Genomic DNA, 13,751 nt, shown 5'->3' with positions numbered 1-13,751 from the left:
GGTCGGGTCCAAGGGAACTGACCTTTGAGGATGACAGGAAGAGGGAGGACAAGGCTGAGAACCAGGTTTCACCTGACACTCTTGCTCTTTCCCAGACAGTGAAATCCAGGCCAAATTAGCAGGAAACTAGAATTTGAGAATACTTTTCTATGGATAAAAAAAAATATATATATTAATGACCACAAACCTTATGGCTCTTATTTTAATTCTTTTCTGGGGAAGGCAAAGCTAATTCTTGGAGATTTATGCAGAAGACACGAGGCAGAGCCTATCAATGCTGGTGTGGGTCACTGCTGTGATGACTCGTATGCCTTCAGGAAGCCTTGCTTTGATGATCTGCAAGTAGATGGAACTTACATTTCTCCACATTTATCCTGTGACCAAGTCGTCAACCTTAATGAGGACTTGTGCAGAGCTCAGGAGGAGGAATTACAAACCGAAAAGCAAAAGTAAGGATCTTTGTTTATATGTATATATACATGCTGGTTACCCTGAATCAACACAATGCATCAAAAGCCCTCCACCTCCTGGCAGTGGGGCAGTTCCCCTTTAGTGCCCACCCACTCCTCCCACCCTCCTCACGTGCCCCTGATCCTGTCCTCAGGAGAAAGCGGGTCCTGGTCCTCATAGTTCCTTCTCCCCCCCGATCATTAGAAATGGTAGCTTACTTCTAATTAATTTATTTACTCTAAGACTTGCTCTTGGAGAGTCTAAATATTATTAGTCCAACAATATCATCTTGCCAAATGAGGCAAAGTTTTTGTTGCCTTGGGGATAAACACATTCCCATGGTCAGCAAGCGCAAGGTTGTCACTTATTCTGTTTTATCACAGTACTTAAAATTCATAAGCCAACTGACCCTTGAGGTCCTTTCTTCAGTTCCCAAGGTGAGCTGATCACAAACTAGACTGTAAAGCTTTCCAGTAAGCATCCAAAAACCACTGTAACACTTAGTTAGCCATTATTTCTTTTTAGCCCAGGCTGATGTGAGAAGATAATACTTTATTTTTAGAGTTCGGGCTTTGCTTTCTCTTGAGGAAATTCTCTGGCATAGATAGGCACCCTTTATGTATGTCATCTCACCAAATCCTTACCACAGATTTAGGAGGTAGATAATATTATTACCCCATTTTAATTGTGAGGAAACTGAGGCTAAGAAGGCAAGAAGAAATGGTATGAGATCATGCAACAGGTAAATAAGTTGTTGAACTGGAATTTGTACCCAGGCTACCTGGCTCAAAGCACATATACTTAACTACCAACATGTAGCTGTTAGTGTGCCCTAATCAAGGGGTTATAATGCTGGTGATAATTTTTAATACTTGAAAATCTTCATGTAAGGGCTAGATGATGAAAAGTGTGAAATATTAGGAAGCATCTGTGTTCTAGTTAATTCACTGTGTTTTCTGTATGGAGAAAGCAATAACGCAGAGACAGCTAATGTAGAGATTTCTAGAATATTCTGGGAGGATACATATTGGGAGTCAAGGGCTGGGCTGGACAAAGCTCTCCAATTTCCTGGGAAGTGGTAGGGGTTCTCTCCATGGCTTTCACCCCTATATAGTTCTGACTGATCATCATAGCATAAGTCCACATACACACAAAAAAGAAAAAAAAAAAAAAAGCGAAGGGGATCCTGGAGGAGAAAGACAAAATTCAGCAGGATTATAAAGAGAAGGCAGAAACGAGGTCATGGAATAAGACAGGAAATAAAGAGAATAGAAGTTCAAAGGAAAAGAATTTAAAATCCAATTAAGAAAAATACAGAGTAGAAATGTTAAGACTTAAGACAGTATATGAAGACTAGAATGTGCTTTAAATGAAAGGGTGAATAAATGTAATGAAAATAAAAGATTAATATAATTGAAATGAAAAGCTGGAAACAACTTGATGGTGTTGAGGATTAAAAGTAGGATCTAATATTTTAAAAGGTAAATTAAAAAATTTAAAACTAAAGGAATGAATAGAATTAAGGGAAATGTTTTAAAACAGCAGTTAGGTTGATAGGTAGAGAGATCCGGGGGGTGGGCTGGGTGGGTGCGAGGAAGTGGACAGGAGAGATAAACCCACTGCAAGCAGATCACAGGTATGTGGCAAGTCATTGTAAGGGAGGGGGGCCTAGCTTCCAAATGGCACAGAGTCCCCAGTTGTAGAAAAGGCAGCCTTCATATCTGGAGTGTCAAGGGAAGGTACCATGACATGCTGATACCTCTGCTCCAAATCTCATTCCCAGACCTGCATTCTCATAATGGGACCCTTTTTTACCCTTACCTATCCCAGTACAGTGAAAGTGTTTCTCCTTGTTTGTTTATTTATTGGAGTATAATTGTTTTACAGGGTTGTGTTAGTTTCTGTTGTACAATGAAGTGAATCAGCTGTATGTATACCTATATCCCCTCCCTCTTGGACCTCCCTCCCACCCTCCCCCCCCATCCCACCCATCTAGGTCGTCACAGAGCACAGAGCTGAGCTCCCTGTGCTTTAAGGTAAGCAGCTGCCACCTGACCTGGAAGCTCAGTGGTCATACAAGTGTTCCCTCTACTGGTGCCTCTGGAGACGTGCATCCAGAAACCAGCTGACCCAGCAGGACAGAGGAGAGAGCAGAATAGTTGGGTGTGTCTGAGGCATAGGTGAGAGAGGGGAGAGGAACCTTTGGGGCTGAGACTAGAGGGGTTGGGAGGGTTCAAACCATGAAGACAATTGGAATCCCAGAGCTTGTGAGGAAGGAGAAGAAGGGTACATATGAAGGAGCCTTCCTACATCCTCCGCTAGGTTTCTCTATTATTGTTAAATCTACAGCTCAGACCCTCAGGGAAATTATAAAACTGCTCATCAATTATTTGCTGAGTGACTAAATGAATAAGTAGGTGAGAAGCTGTGACAATGTACCATTTATTGTGGGAGTCAGGGAGAAGGGAGACTGTGGTTGGAAGCAACCAATAATTTGAAACGAAAGTTGCAAGGTGTGCTATTACTATAATTATTCATTATCATTGCCATAATTTGATGAAATAATTATTCATATTATCTTTGCCACTATTTATTAAGTGCCTTTAGTATGCCAGTTACTGTACTCAGCCCTTTAATATAGTATTATTTTTGGTCCTCACAAAAACCTTGCAATGTAGGTGTTCAAATTCTCATTTTATAGAGTAGGGTCAGAGAGGTTAAGTATCTTACCCATCGTCACACAGACTAGTGAGTGGAGGACCTAACTTGAGCCAAAGTAAGTTTGACTGCAAAGTTTGTGCACTTTTTATGACATTGGAAGGAAAAAGAAGTCCAGATTTTGCATGAACTCACAGTAAAACCAGTGCCCCTCCTATACCAGCTTTGGCCACTTGGGGTGCTGAATCCCCTAGGCCAGACCATAGAAGCCCCAGTGGGTGCTGGGAAATGTGGTAATCTCACTGTGTAGGTACTCATGATGCTTAGTTTCTGTAACATGGGACTGAAGCTGTCCTATGCTTTTATGGGTTGGGTAGTGAATTTCAGCATCATGAACAACATTGTTATCTGGGGGGGAATATTTTCTGAGACAAAAACCACCAAAATTCCAATGGGAAATAGCCTGTATTTCTCACTTTGAATAATTAATTTGTTAAAAACTGATAATTATTATTCAAAGATAGTATCAACTGTTTTGACCATACATCATACAAAACCATACAGACTTGAATGATACAGAGACACAAACAAGCACAGTGTTTTCCTTCAAGTGGGATCAAGTTTAGGTCTAATTGGAAAATTGAATATGTACATATCTCAACTATAATAAAACATAATTTAAAAAAAGATCAAATATGTACAGAATGGTTGGATAGAAAAAAGAATGCTTATACTATTCTATTTCTTTGTAAAATGTTGATTTACTTTATTATTAAAGTAATACATAGTCTTTGCAGAAAATTTAGAAAATACAGAAAAGAGAAGAAAAACATAATACTTTTATTCCAACACTGCAGAGATACCCATTATAAATATATGTATAGTGTAGGAATACATAATTCCATATCTGTACACAAGTGCACACTCCCACAATTGCCCTCTGTCCATCAGTCTATGGTTTGAATACATAATAATGCAAGTTTTGCACATTCTTACTACTACCTGCTTATACAGAATTTCAGTTTCAGCAATTATCCTCAGAATCCTCAGGGGAGAGCTTATTAAACTCCCCTTGCCTCTCCCACTCCGCAGGAATTCTCCAGGCATTCCTGCATCCTTGGCACCACTCCTGTGCCACTGGGAACAGTCATGCCCTCCAGGTACTGCTGTCTCCTGCTCAGCAGCAGACTGGATCCCTTTCAATTGATGACAAAGTTGCTTTATGTTTTGTTGTAAGGAAAAAATAATACCTCCCCCAAACCTCAGGATTGTACACGTTTAACAGGTGCTGTGGCAGTGCTGCCTGTGTCTTAATGGTGTGCAGGACTTTAATGAAAGCACTCTTACAGCCCCCTTTCAAAGAGTTATCCTGATTCCATATAACTCAGAAATGAGTGTAATGGAGGCCCAGCTGGGGAACCACTGAATTACTCCCGTCTTCCACTGACCAGACCTTTCTTAATGGGCGGAAGTCTGTGAGCCTGACTTCTTGTCTCAGGACGAGTTCTCGAAAGTAGTTCTCAATCCTCATGCCTTCTGAAAGGGAGGCTCACCTCACTGGCTTGTTATATATATATATGCCCAGATCTATATTATTCCCAAGGAGTTGAAACTAGTGTTACAAATGCAAAGTGGAGATGGCATAGAGCCTTATTAAGGAGGTGACAGAGAGCATTACACGAGGTAACATTTATAAATTTTCGGCGCATTGTCTGAAACAGAACAAATATCAAGATACTCAAAAGATGTTGGCTGTTGTCATCATTTTTAATGTAGCTTTAAAAATGATAATGTGTGCAGTTTTGTCACTGATTATTCTTCAAAACAGCATTTTAATGGCTTTTTAATATTCCAGTATATGGGTACAATAATGAACTTAACCAGTCCCTGTTTCTGGGCATGAAAATTGTTTTCAGTTTCTAAGTATCATAAATTGTGACAATGAATATTTTTGTACATATGTCTTTGTCCCCTCTCTGATTTTTTTCTAAATTCCCAGGTCTTAGGGTTAGGGGCAAACATGGAGTTAATTAAAATCTCCTAGCTTCTATTGACTGTGTCTTACTGGTGCTTAGAGGATGCAGTGATTACATGCTTCTCAAACCCACCTCATCACTGTAGCAGTTCCCGAAAAGAAAATTGGCTTGTGCTTCCTTATCTTCAGTCATGCTGCTGTTTCAGCTCTGTCTATCCTCAAGGCTGGGGGCTGGGGGGAGGCTGGGAGAGGGTTGAGCTGAAATGGGAAGTTCAGAGGCATGTCCAGGGCGCTACCAAGTGAAGCTAAATATCTGATTGCTTAGATGGTGTCAGCACGCTACGGCCATCTGGCCAGGGCTGTTTCTGTAGGTCCTGCGGGCACCGCCTGAGCAAGCTAAGCCTGGGAGCTGCAGAGTGCCGCGTCTGCCTCGCCTCTGTCCCCGGCTTCGCTCCTGCCTTCCCCTCCTGGGACCGAGCTCGCTCTGCCCAGTGCCTGCGCTGGTGCCACGTGCATGGTGGGGACTTCACTGTTGACGACTGCCGGACAGCAGAGGGGTGGGTGGCATCTCAGTCCAGGAGTCAAGCGACTCAGAGAGTCACCTTGCCTTGGGCCGGCTGCCCGCGCTGAGAGCGGGGTGCAGGGAGAAGAAAAGGGCGTGCCACTGGGGCACAGAGTGAGACAAGCGGCGCGCGCCCCCTTCTCCACCGCTGGTCCCTCTTCACCATCATTTCCAGCTGACGGCAACTGGCACAAACTGTGCCCGCCAGCCACTTGGGGCAGCCCACCCCAGGGGTGGGGCGGGCCTGGAGTTCTCTGTCTTGTGATATAAGTACTTATATAATATCCTCAATTTTGCCTCTTGGCTGAAAAAGGCTAAAATATTTGCCGGACCCTTGGGTTAGAGTGTCATAGGAATAGCTACTTAAAGCTTTGAGATATTTTCTTTTATACCTATTCAAGTACAAATAAGGCCACTAGGTATTATCAATGTGAATTTGAAAATGAAGAGTAAATGAAGGTTTTTGAGTAAGCAATAAAATATGGATTAATGTACATTTCCCCTACCCTTCATGCTTGTTTTCTTTGTAGTTAAATCTCTCTTGACCAATAAAGAAAAAAAAAAAAGGACAACATTGGAAGATTTGGGATACACTTTATTTTTTTATTTTTATTTTTTTGCGGTACGCGGGCCTCTCACTGTTGTGGCCTCTCCCGTTGCGGAGCACAGGCTCCGGACGCGCAGGCTCAGCAGCCATAGCTCACGGGCCCAGCCGCTCCGCGGCATGTGGAATCTTCCCAGACCGGGGCATGAACCCGTGTCCCCTGCATCGGCAGGCAGACTCTCAACCACTGCACCACCAGGGAAGCCCGATACTACTTTATTAAACAGAGAGACAGAAACCAGGTTATAATTTTAAATATTCTAAGTGGTTGAAACACCGATGTTTATATAGTTGTGGGGAAACTCATTCTGTGAGGGAAATCTGAGATGATTGTCAAACTACTGAAGTTTCAAATTAGTGTATTGGTTTTATTATTAGTAACATATAAGGGGGCCTCAACTTTCAGGTGTGTTATACTTGTAATATTTATTGGGAAGTTAGTTGTTTAGAATAAATGTTGTTCATAACAAAATATTATAGGAAAGCTAATTTATTGTATAACCTATTTACCACCCAATGTAATAAAAATAGAAAATAATATTTACCCTAGTAATAATTACATAAAGGTAATTAAATTTAATATAATAGTTATATCGATGAGATGTGCTTGAAGAAAAATATGTTGAATAAATGATGGAGATGGATACTGTGAAAACTATGAAGACATCAGGGCATTTTCAGGGCCTGTAAACTTAAGAGTGAGAGCTATGCAAAGGCATGGGTGGTGTGCAGCTTTAAATAAGTAAGGCAGGTTTGCAAGCTGGCCTTCTAGAACTCAGGGAGTGATTTTATTTTTGCCACTCATTTCTTATTCAGACTTCTCAGCAACCTTGTGAAGCAGGAACCATATGCAGCAGAGATGCAGTTCCAATCAGTTATTGTGGATTTTGCTCACCTGGTGGAGATGTGCTGTCAAGCAGAGAAAAGTGAAATGTGTCTCCAAGAAGAGGTATCTCTGTTTCCTTGTCTATTCTCTTAGCACTCTTAGGGTACAGTTTAAAAAAAAAATCCTTTCTCCATGCCAATCATGAATGGATTAGGAGAAAATCACAATTTAAGTGGATCGGTGTAATTGACTATATTTGGGTTTAAGATATGTTAATATTTGTGTTCATTTGAGGGAACTAGGCATGTTAGACATGAATAAAGATAAATACAAAGTCATGACACCAGATGAACTGAGATGTTTAGGACTGAGGGTGGGAGGAAGAAGGATGAGTTGAAGACTTTCTCATTATAGAGAAATGGTGTCCTTGGAAATATAGAGCAAACTGTAGCTTCGTTCTAGAAATTTCTGGGGGCATAATCAGGAAGAGTCACCAAATGTAGTTTGGGGCTTAACTAGGAAACCGGTTTAGGTGGAAAGGATTGCATTTTCTCAGTGGGAGATCATTAGAACAGGGGGTTGAAGAATAGAGAGAGAAAAGAACAGTGACCAGAAAAAAGTGTCTCTTTGTGCATACACACCAAACTGAGTACCAGGAGACTGTTTTGTGTAACTAATCTAATTGCATACAGTTAACAAGCAAATGACTTTTCATAAGATGGTAACATTGTATGACTTAAATTTCTAAGAATATCATGGTAATCCTACCATCCCTGTGTGGCATAGAAAATTCATGTGAATTCATGGAGGGGACCTGGGATGGACCGTTCTCCTGGGGACATGACTTGAGAAACAGAAACTAGGATATAGTAGGTAATAGTATCCGAGTAGAAGAATGCAAACGTGTGATTCAAAAAATAAAATATAATATAGCAGGCTTTACAGTCAAAACAGGCTGTGGCTAATTAGTCCTAGTTAGGACTAGGTTTAGCAGTGGCCCAGGGAAACGTTTTCACAGGTAACAATTTTCATGAATGCCTCAATTACCTTCAGTGGCTCTTTTCTACTTTTTCACCTAAACTGTACATGTGCTTATGTTAAAAGTCATATATCTATGGTGTAGTCAAAGGTAGGCCAACTACAGCCCTCTGGCTAACTCAGCTCCACTCCCTGTTTATGTAAACAAGGTTGCGTTGGCACACAGCCTTGCCCATTTATTTACGTGTTGTCTATGGCCACTTTCTACAACAGCAGAATTGAGTAGTTGTAAGACTGAGTAGTTGTGACAAGACTGAATGAACTGCAAAGCTCCAAATATTATCTGGCTGTTCACAAAAAAATGTTGCTGACTCCCAGACCAGCTGATACACAAAATGAAAATAGTCACAAGTGCCCATTTATTTACTTTAAAGCCCTTTCACTTTTTTGTAAAACATTCAGAAAACAGATCTCTACCTGAGTAACAACCCCATATCCACACAGATAAACACTTTTGCAGAAGGGCCTGTGCCTAAAAATTCCCAAAGGAATTTTCTTGAAGTGTTCTTGCTCTTGAGCGTGAATGCTTCTTGCTTGAACTATTTCATCAACAGCATGATAGGAAGATTTCTGTGTGCTTTTTTTCCCCACACTTTTTGTCTGACAGTGCTCTTCAACTTAATCGTTGAAAAGCCCAAACTTTTCCCCTTCCCTCCCCTTCCCTCTCTACTTTCTTTTAGGATTTCTCCACAAATTAAAGGAGAAAATAGGGGCTATCTGAAGAATATATCATGTTAATTAAAATTTGCTAGATGAACTTCTTCAGATAGAAATGATTATTATATGTAATTCTGCACCATCTATAAAGTTTGACCAAGTATATCTCCGTATGATTATTTTAAGGAGGTGATTCTGAAATATTCGTGTGCATCAGAGTTACTTGGAGGGCTTGTTAAAACAAAATCAATATTTTCCATCCCCAGCATTCCTGATTTAATAGCGCTAGGGTGGGGTCTGATTATTTGCATTTCTAACAAGTTCCCAGGTGCTACTGATGCTGCTGGTTTGGTGACCACTTTAAGAACCACTTTCCTAAGGTGAAAGTAGATAATCATGAACTGTTTCCTCCCTCCCTTCCCAATATTTTTATATATCTAACTTAGTGAGAAGTTGGAACCAAGGACAGTAACAAAAATAATAAAACAATTGAAAAATAACCTATTTATGAAAGGAAGTGAAAGATTTTGGGGACATTAAATACAAAGGTAAGACTGGAATATAAAAGCAATAACCTTATATGAATAGGCTTAGCAAAAAATATAGGAATATATGATCGAAATATTTTGGAATCTTATCATCAAGAATTTCGGTGAGTCTTTGTGCCTCTATGTTTGTGGAAGAGGTCTAGGTTTGACTGTAATGCAAAGGAATAATACCTAGTGGCTTTGGGAGTCTCCATGGAACCAAAATCCCAGAAGTGAAGAGGCTTAGCCAATTAAGCAGTCTGTAGATGTTCCAAGTTAGACTAACTGCTCCAGGGACCTACATGCATTTTCTTTGTTCTCTTTTCTGAGATTAGAATAGTCAATTATGTGAATCTGTTCTGCCTGTTAAAAGAGAAAGTGGGCAGGTTTGAAGACTGCCTTTCTAGCTGTGGCTAGTGGGAGGGTAAAACATTTTTAGACAAGATGGAAGACATATTTTGAGAAGTAAACCAGAATGCAGGAAAATTCTAAGGAGAAAAAAGGGAACCAAGATTAATGTTGGAATGTTGGTAGAATAAGAATGAAACAAAAAGAAGGAATAAAATAAGAAACTCAGCCATACAAGGTGAATTTGGATCGTCCAAAGAAAAGGAATTTCATATTTCATGAGATAATGATGTGAATTGTAGACTTCAGCAGTTTTAAGGAGAAAACTACTCAGAAATTCTCTCCTCCAGGTCAGTGGGGAATGATAAGATAGCCTGAGATACTTATCTGTCACCCAACAGAATATAACATAGAAGGAAGTTAACGAGAAATAGCAGGAATTTGGGCAGGTTGCAATGATGGTTTGAAAATAATACATGAAATTTAACAATAAAAAAAGCAAAGTTCTGCTTTTAGTTGTAACTCAACACAAGTTCATGTGGAAAGACTTGCTGGTTTAAGTGGCCTATGCTTACAACTTGATGGGTCTACTATCAAAGCTACTGCAATCCTGGGATGCATTTCTGGAGAAAAAACAAGGATCAGATTAAGCAATGTGATATCGTAACCACATGGATCAGGTCACTCTGGGATACTGTATTTAGTTTCTTATGATACATTACACAAGTTTTGAAAATTACATAAGTAATACACAAACATGGCAAGAGTTCAGACAGAAGAGCAAGGTACATTTCCCATTCCCAAAAGGTAAGCAATTTAAGTTTTCACTTTTAGTATTCCTAGTGATTACCATTATTACTTTAATAGTTTTTTAAAATACTGCTGTCACTTAAAGAATATAGTATACTTACACTAACTTCGACAATACTACCAGTAGACTCTCAATTTTTTATTTTAGGTAAAGTATTTTTGTAGTTTTAGCTCTTTTATCGGTTATACTCTATTTCTTGGTCCTTCGACTTCAATCAGCATCTAGTGATTTTCCAAAACATAATTAACATGTCTAAACTTCTTTTGATTTCTTTGCCAGCTTTCCTTTTTAAAGCCATACCATTACTTCCACACTGTCTAGGTTTATTCATCCTGCTTTGTAAATGTAAGGTTTATATGCTTTGTCAATAGGTTGATCCAAAAACTGGAAGCCATTAAATAGTGTTCAATAGTGTGTTTAACTGTAATATTATTTACAGCCGTACAATGAATGGATTGACCAATAGTTCAATGACTTATCCTGGATCACTTAAAAAGTGTCAAGATTAAATGAAGTCTTTTTTCTTACTATCAACTGCAGAAAATATGCCACATTTATTTAGCTTTACATATCTGGACTATGATTTCCTAGTACATCCTTCTTTTTTGAGAGTTTCTAATTACCATTCTTTTTCCATGTTGACAAATAAAGCATCTACTTTCATCACACCACTAAAATACGTCACACTGCTAAATTATATCAGGTTCTTAATCATACAGTTTTTGTAATAGAATATTCTGTCATCTTAAAGTTTGATAAGATTTGAAACTTAAAGTTTGATAACATTTGAAAAGTCCTCTGACTTAATCTTTCAGTTTGGATTTAGTTATTTCTGGGACTGATTTATGGCTGTCCACTAAGAGTTTCTTTTTAAGTGTAACTCTGGGTAAAATTGACTATTTCTAACATCCCATTTTGTGTTTTTTTCTTGGATTCTTTTAAGTTTTTTGGGGCTACATTCTTAAGTTAGGTATGTATGTATGTATTTTTTCAGAATGGGCACCCGGGTGATAAACTTTAGGGACCCTTGAATATTTAAATATTATTTCACCCATATATTTACACAGTTATATTTTAAGCTGGTATGTTAGTTGGGGTTCTTTAGTTGTAAATAATAGGATCAAATTCTGGCTAACCTAAGTAAAAATTAGTATATTGAAAGGATAGTAGTGACTTCAGGAATCTTTAGGAAGTTTAAAAAAATGGGCTGAGCAGGAGATAAGAACCAAAGCAGCTCAGAAATCAATGACTTTCTGGTCTTTTACTGCTGGTACTTCTTTAATGTTACTATTCTGAGCTTCTATCTCTGCATTTTTATATGTTGATTAATATCACACCAATGACTATTTTTCAGAAGTTCATTATAGCTCTTACATTGATGGTGTTTTTTTTGTTTCTTTTTAGCATCAGTAGGCTTTATTCTTTCCGGTATATTGTTACTCTTATTGAATTGGGATTTCAAAAGAGATGAGAGGTGACCCATTTTAAAAGGATCTTGGCAAGCTGTTATGTCCAGCAGTATCTAGAATGTAAAAAGGTTTGAAAAGCATGTCACAGGATTTGGAGAAATAGACTAGTAGTTTATTCCAAAGTCTTCAGTTGTTATGTCCAGCAGTATCTAGAATGTAAAAAGGTTTGAAAAGCATGTCACAGGATTTGGAGAAATAGACTAGTGATGATTATTCCAAAGTCTTCAGATGGATGACAGGTTAGCAGTCTCCCATACAGACAACGTACAGGCTGGAAGAAGATATTTGCAAACAATGCTACTGACAAGGGATTAATTTCCAAAACATACAAACAGCTCATACAGCTTAATACCAAGAAACCAAACAATCCAATCAAAAAATGGGCAGAAGACCTAAATAGACATTTCTCCAAAGAGGACATACAGATGGCCAACAGGTACATGAAAAGATGCTCAATATCACTAATCATTAGAGAAATGCAAATCAAAACTACAATGAGGTATCACCTCATACCAGTCAGAATGGCCGTCATTAAAAGGTCTACAAATAATAAATGCTGGAGAGGGTATGGAGAAAAGGGAACCCTCCTACACTGTTGGTGGGAATGTAAATTGGTGCAGCCACCATGGAGAACTGTATGGAGGTTCCTTAAAAAACTAAAAATAGAGCTACTAATATGATCCAGCAATCCTGCTTCTGAGCATATATCCAGAAAAGACGAAAACTCTAATTCAAAAAGATACATGCACTCCAATGTTCATAGCAGCACTATTTACAATAGTCAAGACATGGGAGCAACCTAAATGTCCATCGGCAGATGAATGGATAAAGATGATGTGATATACATACACAATGGAATATTACTCAGCCATAAAAAAGAGTGAAGTAATGCCATTTGCAGCAACATGGATGGACCTAGAGATAATCATACTAAGTGAAGTAAGTCAGACAGAAAGACAAATACCATATGATACAACTTCTATGTGGAATCTAAAAAATGATATAAATGAACTTATTTCCAAAACAGAAATAGACTCACAGACATAGAAAACAAACTTAATGGTTACCAGAGGGGATGGCGTGGGTGGGGGGGCGATAAATTAGGAGTTTGAGATTAACATATACACACTACTGTGTATGAAATAAACAACGAGGATCTACCATATAGCACAGGGAACTATATTCAATGCCTTGTAATAACCTATAATGGAAAAGAATCTGAAAAAGAATAGATGTATATACTCGAATCACTTTGCTGTACACCTGAATCTAATACAACATTGTAAATTAACTATTCAATTTTAAAACATGAATTAAAAAAAGGAAATAAATTAACATTCAAACAAAACAAAACAAAAATAGTCATGGGTCACCGTGGCAGTAAGGATACATAAATTCCAGAGGTATTTTTATAAACAAGCCTAAATAGATTTTAATCTTTCTAGACAATTTAGGTGTGGTACTGTTTGAAGGTGGGAAGAAGAACTGAATTACTAGACTTCTAACCATTTTCTACAGGGTCCTAGAGACTCTTCGGAGTGTGAGTCATCTATCCCTCAGATGTGTGTGTGTTCATACCTTAGCAGTGGAGTTCTAGGGGTCCCATTTCCACTAAGCTAAAGATTTCACTTTTATCTACTTGGGCTTCCACAAATGATTTTTATTTGAATAAGGACTATACAGGTACAAATTGGGGAAAACTTTTGGACTTAATATCAAGGTCTACACCAGTACATATGAAGGGAGTAGAGATAATCTGATCAATTTTAGTGGTTTTGTTCCTCTTGAATTTCTATACCTGGATATGCAGTGATTTAGCATGGGAT

The 13,751-nt window shown here is 38.7% G+C and overlaps 1 protein-coding gene across 9 annotated transcripts in view; it reads left to right on the top strand.

Moving 5' to 3' along the window:
- LOC132425909 (alpha-fetoprotein-like) overlaps positions 1-13,751 on the top strand; it is a 68,750-nt gene that overhangs the window by 25,326 nt on the left and 29,673 nt on the right. For all 9 annotated transcript variants that reach the window (XR_009519538.1, XM_060012378.1, XM_060012381.1 and 6 more), the window contains 2 exons: positions 223-449; positions 7,066-7,198. Coding sequence is in view for 8 of the 9 variants with exons in the window: in XM_060012378.1 (XP_059868361.1) it covers positions 223-449; positions 7,066-7,198 (360 nt within the window). In the remaining variant the exon portion in view is untranslated. The remainder of the gene's footprint in view (positions 1-222; positions 450-7,065; positions 7,199-13,751) is intronic.

Source organism: Delphinus delphis, chromosome 5 (assembly GCF_949987515.2).
Source record: "Delphinus delphis chromosome 5, mDelDel1.2, whole genome shotgun sequence".
Taxonomy (NCBI): domain Eukaryota; kingdom Metazoa; phylum Chordata; class Mammalia; order Artiodactyla; family Delphinidae; genus Delphinus; species Delphinus delphis.
Note: the sequence above shows the minus strand (reverse complement) of the source record. Positions and strands in the feature narration are given on the sequence as shown.